Source organism: Papio anubis, chromosome 5, assembly GCF_008728515.1.
Source record: "Papio anubis isolate 15944 chromosome 5, Panubis1.0, whole genome shotgun sequence".
In the NCBI taxonomy this organism is placed as follows: Eukaryota; Metazoa; Chordata; class Mammalia; order Primates; family Cercopithecidae; genus Papio; species Papio anubis.
The window spans coordinates 131,098,672-131,115,318 of record NC_044980.1 but is presented as its reverse complement, the minus strand read 5'-3'; the positions used below and the strand labels follow the sequence as shown (position 1 = coordinate 131,115,318).

The 16,647-nt window shown below is 43.3% G+C and overlaps 1 protein-coding gene across 4 annotated transcripts in view; it reads right to left on the bottom strand.

Annotated features, from left to right (window-relative positions):
• KDM3B (lysine demethylase 3B) overlaps window positions 1-16,647 on the bottom strand; it is an 87,722-nt gene that overhangs the window by 18,316 nt on the left and 52,759 nt on the right. For all 4 annotated transcript variants that reach the window (XM_003900160.4, XM_021939717.2, XM_021939716.2 and 1 more), the window contains 3 exons: window positions 4,649-4,756; window positions 2,381-2,508; window positions 739-1,018 (listed from right to left, as the gene is read on the bottom strand). In XM_003900160.4, the coding sequence (XP_003900209.1) occupies window positions 739-1,018; window positions 2,381-2,508; window positions 4,649-4,756 (516 nt within the window). The remainder of the gene's footprint in view (window positions 1-738; window positions 1,019-2,380; window positions 2,509-4,648; window positions 4,757-16,647) is intronic.

Below are 16,647 nucleotides of genomic sequence, written 5' to 3'. Positions count from 1 at the left end.
TGTTACCCTCAGAGATTCTGATTTCATAGTTCTGGGTGGGACACAGGAATCTGCATTTTTAACCATTCCCCAGCTGATTCTTGTGCCCAGCTGAAAACTTCTGCTCTAAGTCTAGCTCTCAACCCTGACTGTATAACAGAACCATCTGAGAAGCTTGCTAAAAGTATTGTTTATGGCTGGGCATGGTGGCTCACGCCTGTAATCCCAGCAGTTTGGGAGGCCAAGGCAGGTGGATTACCTGAGGTCAGGAGTTTGAGACCAGCCTGACCAACATGGAGAAACCTCGTCTCTACTAAAAATACAAAAAAATTAGCTGGGCGTGGTGGTGCATCCCTGTAATCCCAGCTACTTGGGAGGCTGAGGCGGGAGAATCACTTGAACCCAGGAGGCGGAGGTTGCAGTGAGCCAAGATTGCGCCATTGCACTCCAGCCTGAACTCCAGGCAACAAGAGTGAAACTCCGTCTCAAAACAAAACAAACAAACAAACAAACAAACAAAAAACCCCTTGTATAAATTCTGACTAAGGAGATCCAGGGCAGGGCCCAGGAATCTGCCTTTTTAGAGAAGTTCCACTTCTAGAAAGAAGTTGAAAGGCAGTCCCTCATTTTTATGTGATTAGCCAGAGAAAGCAAGCAGCACGTTTCATAAATGTGCATGATAATGTATGAGTTCAAAGAATCCTGGAAAAAATTCATGACTTCTACCACAGGCAGAACAGAGGTTTGTCTGCATCTCACCTTTTGTTTCTTCTTTAGCCTTCTGAGTTGCTAAATCTGCCAACCAGTGCAGGGCGGAGGAAGGTGGGGCCGTGTCAGGACAAGGAGGCCTGATGGCTTTCAGTTCACTATTGCTATTTGATGCCGAACTGTCTGTTTTCAGAGGCTCTTCAGATCTGATGTCAGTGCTGTCGGCTTTGGGAACATGGTCCGGCTCTGGAGTTGTTATTGGTGCCGGTCCTCCTCCGCCTGAGAAGGTAGTTTCGTTTCCAGAAGAGGCACTAGGGTTTATGCTAGGAAGCTGAAACACAGAAGGCCAACATGACTGGTGTGCTGTCCTTGGGTAGAAAAAAATACAACACAACTAGTAATGGCTTCACATACTAAATAGGTCTGGGAAGAATAATCTGTCCTGTAAACTGGCATTTCATACATTCTTTAATTCAACATATATTTATTGAGTCCTACAACATGCCAGAAACCAGGCTAGGTTCTGTGGAAAGATCAGTGAATGAGGCTTGAAGTTTCTAATCTAAAATAAAGAGTTAGCACGCCAGACACAATTTCTGCAATGGCGAACTGGTAATTTAAATGACCTCGTGGTGCTGTTCTTAGGATTACATAAAATAGTATATGCAAAGGGCTTAGCATAACTCTGACACACATAAATGCTAAATAAATGTTTATTACTCATTGATTTTTCCAAATAATTTGCTCTATCTAGAGTATTTGCATATTTGCATACTCTATATAGTCAACTCTACTGAAAATATATCTCAAGACCCCTCAGCATTAATCCCTGTGCCTCTTATCATCAATGATATGTTGTAGCAGTGTTGCCAGAAAGGCCATGGAATGTAAGCAGTTGGTTGTGGGTGTTTGAAAAGAAAACCAGGCCGGGTGCGGTGGCTCGTGCCTGTAATCCCAGAATCTTGGGAGTCCAAGGTGGGTAGATCACTTGATGTCAGGAGTTCGAAACCAGCCTGAGCAACACGGTGAAACCCTGTCTCTACTACAAATACAAAAACTACCCGGGTATGGTGGCGCATGCCTGTAGTTCCAGCTACTTGGGAGGCTGAGACATGAGAATCACGTGAACCCGGGAGGCAGAGGTTGCAGTGAGCCGAGATCATGACACTGTACTCCAGTATGGGCAACAGAGTAAGACTGTGTCTCAAAAAAACAAAACAAAACAAAATAAAACAAAAACGGACAGAGCAATGTGAAAACTACTGCCTCTGAACCCAACTCAGTCAGCCAATCTTCCTATTTCTGTCTTCTGCACCCGAGATGAATCCAGTGATAGGGACCATGTGCCTTCTCAGGTAAGACTCAAGACCAGCAGTATTCTCAGCAACCTTTTCTATATTCTTTACCCATACAAAGACCCTGAGGTATGTATCTTGACAAGATGCTAAGAATCTCTTTGTGCTATCAGTCAACCATGAACTGGTTTAAAGATGAATGAAGAGAGACTGTACCAATCAGGAGTAATTAAAATCCTTTGAGTAAAGTCCTTTAACCTCTCTCTAGAAAGGCTTCCCCATCTCCTGATTCCTCAGGAATCCTACAGTAGTCTGGCATAACAGAGTTGAAAAGGGGGCATACCCTGGTACAAAAAAATTTAAGCTTCACTTAGTTATACCCACACACACCAGTTTACCTGTGACATCCCATTGGTGACGGCAGGTCTCAATACAGATTTGTTCTGTCGACTGATACAAGGGCAGTTTGCTTTAATTCCCCACTTGCCCCGGGCAGCATGTACCATGTCTCCAATATTGTAAAGAGCTGGGAAAAAAAGGTAAACAATAAAAATAACACCAGAATACTTGTATATGCCACATATTTTGCTAAGAGTGTTCTTTACATTATCTCCCTCAATCCTTACCACATTTCAATAAGGTAGCTGCTTTTATCTTCAATTTCTGATGATCAAACTGAGACTGAGAGAAGTTAGGTCATTTGCTCAAGTACATAAAGCTGGTAAACAGAAGCACTAAGACTTTAGCCCAGGTATAACTACCCCTAAAGTTCTGCTACTTTTGAGCACTAAGCTATACTCCTTTCCCTCTTCTAGTAAACATTAACACAGTATCCTCCAGGAGAAACTCTAGGGGTAGATTCTTTAGTGTTCAAGAGTGTAAATATTGGCCAGTTGTGGTGGCTCACGCCTCTAATCCCAGCACGTGGGAGGCCAAGGTAGAAGAATTGCTTTAAGATCAGGAGTTTGAGGCCAACCTGGCCAACATGGTGAAACCCCATCTCTACCAAAAATACAAAAATTAGATGGGCATGATGGTGCGTGCCTGTAATTCTAGCTACTTGGGAGGCTGAGGCACGAGAATCGCTTGAATCTAGGAGGCAGAGGTTGCAGTGAGCTGAGATCATGCCACTGTACTCCACCCTGGGTGACAGGGTGAGACTCCACCTCAGAGTGTAAACATTTGGAATTGTATACTGTACTGTAAGTTATACCTTAAAAAAAGGTAAAACCTAATTAATAGATCAATGTAAACTTTATATGGGTAAATATTTAACTATACTTAGACCTGCAGGGAGCAGGCATCCTACCACTGCACTCAGGAAACCCTTTGGCTTAGAAGCAGTGGGGTATAAGGGATCAAGGGACGCGCCACCAAAAATTTTTTTTTTTTTTTTGGAGACAGAGTCTCACTGTATCACCTAGGCTGGAGTGCAGTGGCGTGATCTTGGCTCACTGCAATCTCTGCCTCCTGGGTTCAAGCAATTCTCCTGCTTCAGTCTCCCCAGTAGCTGGGATTACAGGCGCCTACCACCATGCCTGGCTAATTTTATATTTTTAGTAGAGATGGGGTGTCACCATGTTGGCCAGGCTGGTCTCGAACTTCTGACCTCAAGTGATTCACCCGCCTCAACCTCCCAAAGTGCTGGGATTACAGGTGTGAGCCACCGTGGCTAGACTGTGGCAAAGCTTTCTTAAGTGGAGGATAATATAGGCAGTAGTTTGGCAGAGTCATTACCTTCAATGCATGTATGTTAATGGAAGTACAGAAGCTAGGCATACAGAACTTCTGGAAGAATCACTGAAGTAAACTGGGATTGTGACACAAACATGACCATTCATTCCTACTGCTGAGCAAGCTGTTTTCCTCATGGATTCAAGATATCTTATTACCTTCAGCTGGATTTATTTTATTTTTTAATTATATGAGATGGGGTCTTCCTATGTTGACCAGTCTGGTTTTGAACTCCTGGCTTCAAGTGATCCTCCAATCTTGGCCTCCCAAAGTGCTGGGATTACAGGCATGAGCTACCACACCTGACCATTTTAGCTGTTTTACAAGCCTAAAACCAGAAGTCTTTCTGAAAGCCTAGGCACTGGCTTTTTCATTCTGGTCCAGCCAATCACAGGAATGTGAAATGGTATCAGGAAACAAGACCAGGTCCTCTAATCAGTAATGGGGAGCAGAGTGTGCAGTGGCCATATGCACACTAACACACATCTAAAGATCCAAATTTGGCTGAGCACGGTGGCTCATGGTTATACTCCCAGCACTTTGGGAGGCTGAGGTGGGAGGGTCACTTGAGGCCAGGAGTTCAAGACTAGCCTGTGCAACATATTGGGACCTTATCTCTGAAAAAAAAAAAATTAAATTAAATAATAAGCCAGGTGTGGTGGTGCATGCCTGTAGTCCTAGCTACTTGACAGGCTGAGGTGGGAGGATCACTTGAGGCCAGGAGTTCAAGGCTGCAGTAAGCTATGATCACACCACTGCACTCCAGCCTGGGTGACGGTGTCTCTTCAATCATCATCATCCAGATTCTCAGAGAAATATGATGATGCTTAAAAGAAAAAATCAGGCTAAATCATTTCAAAAAATGTTATGGTGTATGGCTATCTCAACTAAAAACATTTTTTCCACCAAATCTAAAAAAGGAATTTCCTTACCTGTGCCAGGAATAATTTGCGTGGGCATGAGATTCTCTGGTTCGTGGGACTGTCCCTTTGCACACTTCAACCAGGAGAAAACTTCTTCATCACCCATCTCTTCTGTCTCTGAAACAGAAATGAATGATTTTACTTATAAGGGTCACAAAAATGGATCCTTCTCAGTGAGTGGGAGTTTCAGAACCCCAAAAGCCAATTTTCTCATGGCCAAAGGAGATAACAGCTAATTAAAAAAAAAAAAAAAAGGCCCCTGCTTTACTGAGATTTCATTTATTTATTTATTTATTTATTTATTTTTGAGACAAGGTTTGGCTCTATCATCCATGCTGGAGTCTAGTGGCTTGATCATGGCTCACTGCAACCTCCGCCTCCCTGGCTCAAGCCATCCTCCCACCCTAGCCTGCAGAGTAGCTGGGACTACAGGAATGCACCATCACTCCCAACTAATGTTTGTATTTTTTTGTAGAGATGGAGTTTCGCCATGTCACCCAGGCTGGTCTTCAACTCCTGGGCTCAAGTTCCTGGGCTGGCCTTGGCTTCCCAAAGTGCTGGGATTACAGGCATGAGTCACTGTGCCCAACCTAAGGTATAATTTATAAAGAATAAATCCAGCAATTTAAAGTGTTTACTTCAGTGAGTTTAGAGAAACTGAATGAACAACTACCACAATCATGACGAAGAACCTTTCGATTCCATCTACAAAAGTTCTCTCAGGCTTTTTGTAGTCAGTTCTCTTCCCTCAAGCCCTGGCCATCAGTGATCAACTTTATAATACTAAAGTTTTGCTTTTCAAAAATTTCATATAAATGGAAGCATGTAGGATGCAGTTTTTGTGTTGGGTTTCTTTCACTTAGCATAATGCTTTTGAGTCACCTACATTGTTGTGTGTATTAGTGATTCATTCCTTTTTATAGCTGAGTAGTATTCCACGGTATGAATGTGCCATAACTTATCTGTTCATCAGCTGGTGAACATTTGGACTGTTTCCAATTTTTGGCTATTATAAATAAAGCTGCTACACGGCTGGGTGCAGTGGCTCACACCTGTAATACCAGCACTTTGGGAGGCCGAGGTGGGCTCAGGAACTTGAGCCCAGGAGTTTGAGACCGGCCTGGACAACATGACAAAAAAAAAAAAAAAAAAAAATTAGCCAAGTGTGGTGGTGCATGCCTGTGGCCCTAGCTACTTGGGAGACTGAGGTAGGAGGACTGTTTGAGCCTGGGAGGCGGAGGCTGCAGGGAGCAGAGATCGCTCCACTGCACTCCAGCCTGGGCAACACAAAGAGACACTGTCTGAAAAACAAAAAACAAAAAACAAACAAATAAATAAAGCGGATATAAACATTGATGTACAGGTCTTTTTGGGGAAATGTTTTCATTTCTCTTGTAAATACCTAGCAGTGGATGCTAGGTCATATGGTAAATTTTAGTTTTATAACTTTGTAAGAAATGACCTTATTGCTTTCCAAAGTGATGGTACCAATCTGCATTCCTACCAGCAATATTTAAGAGGTCTACTTCTTCCACATCCTTGATAATACTTGATACTGTCCGGTTTTGTTTCTTTTGAGATGGAGTCTCACTCTGTCGCCCAGGCTGGAGTGCAGTGGCGAGATCTCGGCTCACTGCAACCTCCGCCTCCCAGGTTCAAGCAATTCTCCTGCCTCCGCCTCTCGAGTAGCTGAGACTACAGGCACGTGCCACTATGCCCAGATAATTTTTTGTGTTTTTCATAGAGACAGGGTTTCACCATGTTAGCCAGGATGGTCTCAATCTCCTGACCTCACGATCCACCCGCGTCGGCCTCCCAAAGTGCTGGGATTACAGGTATGAGCTGCTGCGCCCGGCTGATACTGTCAGTTTAAAAAATTTTAGCCATGGCCGGGTGCGGTGGCTCAAGCCTGTAATCCCAGCACTTTGGGAGGCCGAGACGGGCGGATCACGAGGTCAGGAGATCGAGACCATCCTGGCTAAAACGGTGAAACCCCGTCTCTACTAAAAAAATACAAAAAACTAGCCGGGTGAGGCGGCGGGCGCCTGTAGTCCCAGCTACTTGGGAGGCTGAGGCAGGAGAATGGCCTGAACCCGGGAGGCGGAGCTTGCAGTGAGCTGAGATCCGGCCACTGTACTCCAGCCTGGGCAACAGAGCAAGACTTCGTCTCAAAAAAAAAAAAAAAAAAAAATTTTAGCCATTCTAGTGGACATACTGATTTCTCATTATGGTTTTAATTTATATTTCCCAAATGAATTACAATTTTTCCCGTGTACTTATCTGTCATCGATCTATCTTTTTTGGTGAGGTATCTGTTCAAACCTTTTTAAAACTAGCTTGGGCTGGCATGGTGGCTCATACCTGTAGCACTTTGGAAGGCCAATGTGGAAGAATTGCTTGAGCATAAGAGTTAAACACCAGGATGGGCAACACAGTGAGACCCCATTTCTACAAAACCAAACCAAAACAGAACAACAATAACAAAAAAACGGGCTTGTTTGCCCAGGCTGGTGTCAAACTCCTGCTGGACTCTAGCGATCCTTCTGTCTCAGCCTCCCAAGTAGCTGGGATTATAGGTGTACACCACTATGCACAGCAGCTTTTCTTTTTTTTTTTTTTTTTTTTTTTTTCACCATGTTAGCCAGGATGGTCTCGATCTCCTGACCTCGTGATCCACCCGTCTCGGCCTCCCAAAGTGCTGGGATTACAGGCTTGAGCCACCGTGCCCGGCACACAGCAGCTTTTCATTTGCTTTTTGGAGACAGGGTCTCACTCTGTCACCCAGGCTGGAGTGCAATGGCACAATCATGGCTCACTGCAGCCTCAACCTCCCAGGGTTAAATAATTCTCCCACCTCAGCCTCCTGAGTAGCTGGGACCACAGGTGAAAGCCACCACGTCTCGCTAATTTTTAAATGTTTTTTTGTAGAGATGAGGTCTCCCTATGTTGCCTAGGCTGGTCCTGAACTCCTGGGCTCAAGCAATCCCACTGCCTTGGCCTCTGTAACTGTTGGGAATACAGGTTATAAGCCACTGTGCCTGGGCTATTTTCATTTTCTTAAATGTGTCTTTTTTTTTTTTTTTTTTGGAGGCGGGGTCTCACTCTTTTGCCCAGCTGGAGTGCAGTGGTGCATTCTCGGTTCACCGCAACCTCTGCCTCCTGGGTTGAAGTGATCCTCCTGCCACAGCTTCCCGAGCAGCTGGGATTACAGGTGCCTGCCACCATGCCCGGCTAATTCTCTGTATTTTTAGTAGGGACAGGGTTTCATCATGTGGGCCAGGCTGGTCTTGAAATCCTGACCTCAGGTGATCCACCTGTCTCGGCCTCCCAAAGTGCTGGGATTACAAGCACGAGTCCACCGTGCCCAGCCTTAACGTGTCTTCTGAAAAGATAAAAGTTTTAAACTTGTATATTAGGCTGGGCACAACAGCTCGTGCCTGTAATCCCAGCACTTTGGGAGGCCGAGGCAGGTGGATCACCCGAGGTCAGGAGTTTGAGACCAGCCTGGCCAACATGGTGAAACCCTATCTCTACTAAAAATACAAAAAAATTGGCTGGGTGTGGTGGCGGGCACCTGTAATCCTGACTGCTCGGGAGGCTGAGGCAGGAGGATCGCTTGATCCTGGGAGGTGGAGGCTGCAGTGAGCTAAGATTGCACCACTGCACTCCAGCCTGGGTGACAGGGTGAGACTGTCTCACCAAAAAAAAAAAAAAAAAATTAAGAATAAAAAATAAACTTTTTTTTTTTTTTGAGATGGAGTCTCGCTCTGCCGCCCGGGCTGGAGTGCAGTGGCCGGATCTCAGCTCACTGCAAGCTCCGCCTCCCGGCTTTACACCATTCTTCTGCCTCAGCCTTCCGAGTAGCTGGGAGTACAGGCGCCCGCCACCTCGCCCGGCTATTTTTTTTGTTTTTAGTAGAGACGGGGCTTCACTGTGTTAGCCAGGATGGTCTCGATCTCCTGACCTTGTGATCCGCCCATCTTGGCCTCCCAAAGTGCTGGGATTACAGGCTTGAGCCACCGCGCCTGGCCAAAAAATAAACTTTTATATTTGTTTTTCATTTGCATTGTGTTCTAAGAAATATTTGTTTAGTGCAAGGATACAAATATTTTATTTCTTTCTAGAAGTTTTAGTTTTAGCTTTTATGTTTAGGCTTATGGTCCACCAAGAGTTAGTATTTTGTATATGGTAGGAGGTAAAGGGAGAAGTTCTTCTTTTTTTCTTTGAATATGGATATACAGTTGTTCCAGTACCATTTATGAAAGGGCTATCCTTTCCCCTACTGAACTACCTTGGCACCTTTGTCACAGTTGATTATGTAGGTGTGGGTTTACTTCTAGATTGTTTTCTGTTCCCTTACCACAGTGTCTTGATTACTGTAGCTTTAATATTAATTCTTGAAATGTAGTACAAGTCCTTCAACTTGAATCTATTTCAAAATTGTTTTGGTTATTCTAGATCCTCTGTATTTCATATAAATTTCAGAAACATCTTGTCAATTTCTACAAAATGGTCTACTGAGACTTTGATTTGGAATTGCATTTAATTACATATCAATTTAGAAGAAGTAACATCTTAGTATTCAATCCTCTATTTTTCTTTTCTCCTCTTTTTTTTTTAAGACGGAGTTTCGCTCGTTGCCCAGGCTGGAGTGCAATGGCATGATCTCTGCTCACCGCAACCTCTGCCTCCTGGGTTCAAGCGATTCTCCTGCCTCAGCCTCCCGAGGAGCTGGGATTATAGGCATGTGCCACCATGCCTGACTAATTTTGTATTTTTAGTAGAGACAGGGTTTCTCCATGTTGGTAAGGCCGGTCTCAAACTCCTGACCTCAGGTGGCCTCCCAAAGTGCTGGGATTACAAGCGTGAGTGAACCACGGTGCCCGGCCTATTTTTCATTATTATTATTTTTTTCTTTATCTTTTCTTTTTGTAGAGATGGGATCTTGCTGTGTTGCCCAGGCTGGTCTCAAACTCCTGGCCTCAAGTGATTCTCCCACTTCAGCTTCCCAAAATGCTAGGATTAGACATGAGCCACCACACGCAGCCCATATTCAATCTTCAGATCCACAAATATGGTATATCTCTTCATTTATTTAGATATTCTTTAATTTCAGTAATATGTTGTAGTCTTCAGTGTATGTGTCTTGTAGGTATTGGCTAAATTTGTCCCTAAGCACTTCATGATTTTACGATGCTATTGTAAATAACGCTGTGGTGCGATCTTGGCTCACTGAAGCTTCCGCCTCCCAGGTTCAAGGAATTCTCCTGCTTCAACCTCCCATTACATTTCAATTTCTAATTGTTCACTGCTATTATACAGAAAAATAATTAATCTTTGTATGTTGACTTTGTATCCTCTAACATTGAAAAAAAACTCATTAATTAGCTTTTTTGTAGATCTCTGGATTTCTAAATAGATGATCATGTTGTCTGAGAATAAAAACCATTTTACCTCTTTCCAATCTGTATGTCTCTTTTTTGTTTTCCTTTTCCCCTTTATTTCTTCATACTGACCACTAACTCCAGTAAAATACTGAATAGAAGTTACAAAAGCAGACATCCTTGCTTTGTTCCTGAACCTAAGAGGAAGAAGTCAATCTTTCATATTACATATGACATTCTACTTATACACAGTTGTGTTTTTCAAACATTATTTCATTATCATTCTCCAAAGAGCCTTTTCAGATTCTGTTTTGTGGTCATTATGCTCTCCACCCAAGAAATTTTAATACCAGATATACTGTATATCTGTTTATGTATTATGGCCCCCTGAAAGGGCACAAAAATTTTTTAACATTTTAGATTCTCCATCCCCAGCAAGAGCCAATTTTCACCTGATGAGAATGCATAGCCTAGGTTTTTGATAATTTAGACAAATGATTTTTCTGCTATATGTTGAGATCATGTGGTTATTTTTTAGTCTACTAATATAGTGGACTGCACTGATTTTCAAGTGAACCCCATTTGTTCATGATGTATTATTCTTTTTATGTATCTCTTGACTCAAACTTGCTTAAATTTTATAAAATATTTTTACATCTATTTTTACATCTATGTTTTTTTTTTTGAGACGGAGTCTCGCGCTGTCGCCCAGGCTGGAGTGCAGTGGCGCGATCTCGGCTCACTGCAAGCTCCGCCTCCCGGGTTCACGCCATTCTCCTGCCTCAGCCTCCTGAGTAGCTGGGACTACAGGTGCCCACCACCGCGCCCGGCTAATTTTTTTTTGTATTTTTAGTAGAGACGGGGTTTCACTGTGGTCTCGATCTCCTGACCTTGTGATCCGCCCGCCTCGGCCTCCCAAAGTGCTGGGATTACAGGCGTGAGCCACCGCGCCCGGCCTACATCTATGTTTATAACTCATACTGGGGTTGTAACTTTCTCTGCTTCTCACGTTTTTATTTGGTTTTGATGTTAGTATAATGCTGGCTTCATAAAACAAGCTGGTAAGTGTTTCCTTCAATTTTCTGAAAGACTGTGTGCATAGTTGGTATTACTTCCTCCTTAAACGTTTGCTGCAATTTACTAGTAAGGCCACCATCTAGACCTTAAGTCTTCTTTGTTGAAAGGTTTTTGAAACTGCAAATTCAATTTCTTTCTTTCTCTCTTTTTTTTTTTTAGGAGTTTAAGAGCAAAGATTTAATAGGCAAAAACAAAAACAAAAAACAAGAAAGAGAGAGGAAAACAGCTCTCTAGTGAGAGAGAGGGGACTCCCGAGAGGAAAAGACCAGCTGGTGGCAGATGTACTGGATTTTATAGTCAGGCTTGAGGAGGCGGTGTCTGATTTACATAGGGATTACAGATTGGTTCAATCAGGTACGATGTTTACATAGTATTAGGGGAAGGCTGACTGCCCCACCCTAATCTTATTATGCAAATGAACTTTCCCCTTGGCTGGTGCCATCTTGTCTGCTCCTTACTGTACATGTGGTTGACAAAGAGAAGGGAAGATGAAGCTCCCATCTTGAACATGATTTCATAACTGCTAACATCTGTCTGCAACTCAATTTTACAGGCTGCTCTTTGTCAGAAAGAAAATAATTTGGGGCTGCTTTTCATTAAATGGAAAACCTTACCAAGGACCTCTGTACCCTCAGTATCTGCCTAAGTAATTTCTTTCTTTTTTTTTTTTTTTTTTGAGATGGAGTCTCGCTCTGTCGCCCAGGCTGGAGTGCAGTGGCCGGATCTCAGCTCACTGCAAGATCCGCCTCCCGGGTTCACGCCGTTCTCCTGCCTCAGCCTCCCGAGTAGCTGGGACTACAGGCGCCCGCCACCTCGCCCGGCTAGTTTTTTGTATTTTTTAGTAGAGACGGGGTTTCACCGTGTTAGCTAGGATGGTCTCGATCTCCTGACCTCGTGATCCACCCGTTTCGGCCTCCCAAAGTGGTGGGATTACAGGCTTGAGCCACCGCGCCCGGCCCCTAAGTAATTTCTTCTTAACACCTGTATCATTCCGCCCTCTGGAGTGGTAACCCTAACTGCTATTAGGGGGTATTGGATGAGGGCTCTTTCTGGCTACTTCCTGCTGAAAAGAGGTGTTGTGTGGGGAACAGCAGGTAGGGCTCCTCCTGGGGTTGATCTAAGGGTCCTCAGAAGAAAGGCATGTCCATGTGTGGTTCTGACTGTAGCACCATTTGGAGTTTGATTGCTGTTAGCCATTCCGATGGGTTGTAACACTGGTTTGCCTCCACCAGATGTTGCATTTTGATGAATGGTGTACCTTGGTATCTGGGACGAGGTTCCCAATATGAAGCAGCTATGTTGTCTGGGGTAAATACCTGAGGTTCATCATCTCGTGCCAGGAAAATTTTGGACATGGACACACATGAGGAATTTAGGAGTGGAGGTTTAACAGGCAAAAGAAAGAGAAAGAAAAAGAAAGGAAAACAGATCTCTCTCTAGTGAGAGAGAGGGGACTTCCAAGAGGAAAAGACCAATTTTTTAATGTAAAGTTATTTAGGTTCTCTATTTGTTCTCGAGGGAATGTTGATGGTTTGTGTTTTTCATGGAATTTGTCCATTATATCTAAGCTGTAAAAGCATAGGCTGGGCGTGGTGGCTCACACCTGTAATCCCAGCACTTTGGCAGGCTGAGGCGGGCAGATTGCCTGAGGTCAGGAGTTCAAAACCAGCCTGGCCAACATGCCAAAACCCGGTCTCTACTAAAAATACAAAAATTAGCTAGGTTTGGTGGCACGCACCTGTAACCCCAGCCACTTGGGAGGCTAGGGAAGGAGAATCGCTTGAACCCGGAAGGTGGAGGTTGCAGTGGGCTGAGATGGTGCCACTGCACTCCAGCCCGGGAGACAGAGATAGACACTGTCTGAAAAAAAAAAAATTTATTGGCATAATAATGTTCATTTTACTTACCCTTTTAATGTCTAAAGGATCTGTATTGTGGTCCTCATATTCTTTTTTTTATTATAAAAGAGATAGGGTCTCACTATATTCCCCTGCTGGTCTCAAACTCCTGGATTCAAGTGACCCTCCCACCTAAGACTCTCAAGTAGATGACAGTATAGGCACACATCACTGTGCCTGCGATCTCTCATTGGTAAACTGTATATTCTCTTTTTTATCATGTAGGCAGAAGATTAGTACATATAAAATATCTTTTTCTCATTTATACTCTTTTAAAAAGTTAATTGTTTAACTTTTCTTTTTTTTATTTTTTTTGAGACAGAGTTTCACTCTTGTTGCCTAGGCTAGAGTGCAACGTCGCGACCTCAGCTCACTGTAACCTCCGCCTAAGTGAGACCTCCTGCGTAGCTAGGTCTACAGGTGCCCGCCACCATGCTTGGCTAATTTTTTTTGTATTTTTAGTAGAGACAGGGTTTCACCATGTTGGCCAGGCTGGTCTCAAACTCCTGACCTCAGGTGATCCACCTGCCTCAGCCTCCCAAAGTGCTGGGATTACAGGCGTGAGCCACTGCGCCTGGCCTTAACTTTTGAGACAGGGTTGCACTCTGTCACCCAGGCTGGAATGCAGTGGTGCAATCACGGCTCCCTGCAGTCTCAACCTTCTGGGCTCAAATGATCTTCTCCCATCAGCCTCTGAGTAGTTGGGACCACAGGTGTATGCCACCATGCCCAGCTAATACTTAAATTTTTTGTAGAAATTGGAGTCTTGCTATGTTGCCCAGACTGGTCTTGAACTCCTGGCCTCAAGTAACCCCCATCTTGACTTCTCAAAGTGTTGGGATTGCAGGTGTGAGCCACCGAACCCAGTCAGTCCCATTTCTTTATGGTTTCATTTTTCCTGCCTTCTTTTGAATTACTTACATATTTTTTGTGATTTGATTTTGTTTTCCATTTTGAACTTATTAGCTATATTTCTTTGTTTTTAAGTGGTTGCTTTAGGATTTTCAGTATTAATCTTCAACTTAAGAGTCTATCTTCACTTTACATTCACTTTATATACAGTGTAAGATCCTTACAAAACTATACTTCCATTTTTCCCTCTTTTTCTCTGTGCTGCTATTATATATTTGAATTTTACATATAGTATAAACCCCAAAATATATTGTTACTATTTTTGCTTTTAAACAATTAACTTTTAAAAATATTATATATGAGAAAAAGAGATCTTTTATATTCACTCATATACACCATGTAGGATGTTCTCCATTACTTTGTGTAAGTTCTGATTTCCATATCATTTTCTTCTGCCTGAATAACTACCTTTAACTTTATTATCGTGTGGATCTGCTGGTGGTGCATTCTATCAGCTTTTCTTGGTTTAAGAAAAGCTGATAGAATGGTCACTCGTTTTTTTTTCTTTTGTAAGACAGAGTCTCACTCTGTTGCCTACACTAGAGTGCAGTGAAGTGATCATGGCTCAACCTCCCAGCTCAAGTGATCCTCCCACCTCAACCTCCCAAGTAGCTGTGACCACAGGCATGTGTCACCATGCCTGGCTACTTTTAAAAAATATTTGTGGCGGGGCATGGTGGCTCACGCCTGTAATCCCAGGACTTTGGGAGTCCAAGGCGGGTGGATCATGAGGTCAGGAGTTCAAACTAGCCTGCTAACATAGTGAAACCCCATCTCTACTAAAAGTACAAAAAATTAGCCAGGCGTGGTGGCAGTAACCTGTAATCCCAGCTACTTGGGAGGCTGAGGCAGCAGAATCACTTGAACCTGGGAGGCAGAGATTGCAGTGAGCCGAGATCGCACCACTGCACTCCAGCCTGGTCGACAGTGCAACACTCCGTCTCAAAAAAAAAAAAAAAAAAAAAAAAAATTTGTAGGCCGGGCACGGTGCCTCACATCTGTAATCAGGAGTTTGAGATGAGCCTGATTAATTAACATGGCAAAACCCTGACTCTATTAAAAATACAAAAAAAAAAAAAAAAAAAAAAAATTAGCAGGGCATGGTGGCACATGCCTGTAATCCCAGCTACTTGAAGGGGCTGAGGCAGGAGAATAGCTTGAACTCAGGAGGTGGCGATTGTAGTGAGCCGAGATCACGCCCCTGCATTCTAGCCTGGGCGACAGTGAGACTCCATCTCAAGAAAAAAAAAAGAAAAAACAAAACAAAACAAAAAAGTTCATTCCATTGTTTTCTGTTGTCTTCTGGCCTACAGGACTTCTGACAAATTGGTTGTCTTTCTTTTTTTTTATTTTTTATTTATTTTTTGAGACAGAGTTTTGTTCTTGTTGCCCAGGCTGAAGTGCAACGGCACGACCTTGGCTCACCTCCACCTCCGCTTTCCAGGTTCAAGCGATTCTCCTGCCTCAGCCTGCCTCAGCTGGGACTACAGGCATGTGCCACCACACCCGGCTAATTTTGTATTTTTAGTAGAGACAGGATTTCACCATATTGGCCAGGTTGGTCTCCAACTCCTGACCTCAGGTGATCCGCCCACCTTGGTCTCCCAAAATGCTGGGATTACAGGCATGAGCCACGGCGCCCATCCAGGCTTTCATTCTTATCTTTGTTACTCTACACAAAATGTGCTTTGGTGTGGTTTTCTTAATGTTTCTATTGTTTGGAATTTGTTAATTTTGTCTGTACATAATTTTCACCAAATCTGGAAATTTTTTGGTTTTATTTAAATATTTTTTCTGTCTCTGCTCTCCCACTCTTTCTTTCTGAAACTCTACTTGTACGTTTGGTAGACCACCTGGTATTTCCTGCAGCTCTACAAAGCATTCTTCAATTAATAAATGTAGGTCATTTTTCTCTGTGTTTTGTTTTAGATAGTTTCTTTTGTCATGTCCGCAAGTTTAGTCTTTTTTTTTCCTTCTATATTATCTAATCTGCTGTTAATCTCATCTGGTGTAAATATCTGAGATATTTTTCATCTCTATAAGTTTTCATTTGGGCCTTTATATATCTTCTTTTTCTCTCCTCATCACATCATGTTTTTCTTTAAATCCTTAATCATATGTATAAGATGTATAGTAGCTACATTAAAGTTCTTCTTTTTTTGGTTGAGATGGGGTCTTGCTATATTGCCCAGGTTGGAAATGAACTCCTGGACGTAAGTGATCCTCCCACCTCAGCCTCCCAAAGTGCTGGGATTACAGGTGTGAGCCCCCATACCTGGCTTAAGGTTCTTTTCTATTCTTTTTTTTTTTTTTTCTGAGACAGAGTTTCGCTCTTGTTGCCCAGGCTGGAGTACAATGACATGATCTTGGCTCACTGCAACCTCTGCCTCCCGAATTCAAGTGATTCTCCTGCCTTAGCCTCCCGAGTAGCTAGGATCACAGGCACCTGCCATCATGCCTGGCTAATTTTTTGTATTTTTCGTGGAGACAGGGTTTCACCATGTTGGACAGGCTGGTCTCGAACTCCAGACCTCAGGTTATCCACCTGCCTGGGCCTCCCAAAGTTCTGAGATTACAGGCATGAGCCACTGTGCCAGGCTGGTTCTTTTCTATTCTATTTCGCTGTCATTCTGGGGTTTTTTCCTATTGATTGATTACCCCTCCTCGGCTTACTGGTCATGTAAGTTGGTATTTTTGCACACTTGATAATTACTGATTAAATGCAAGGCTTTGTGAC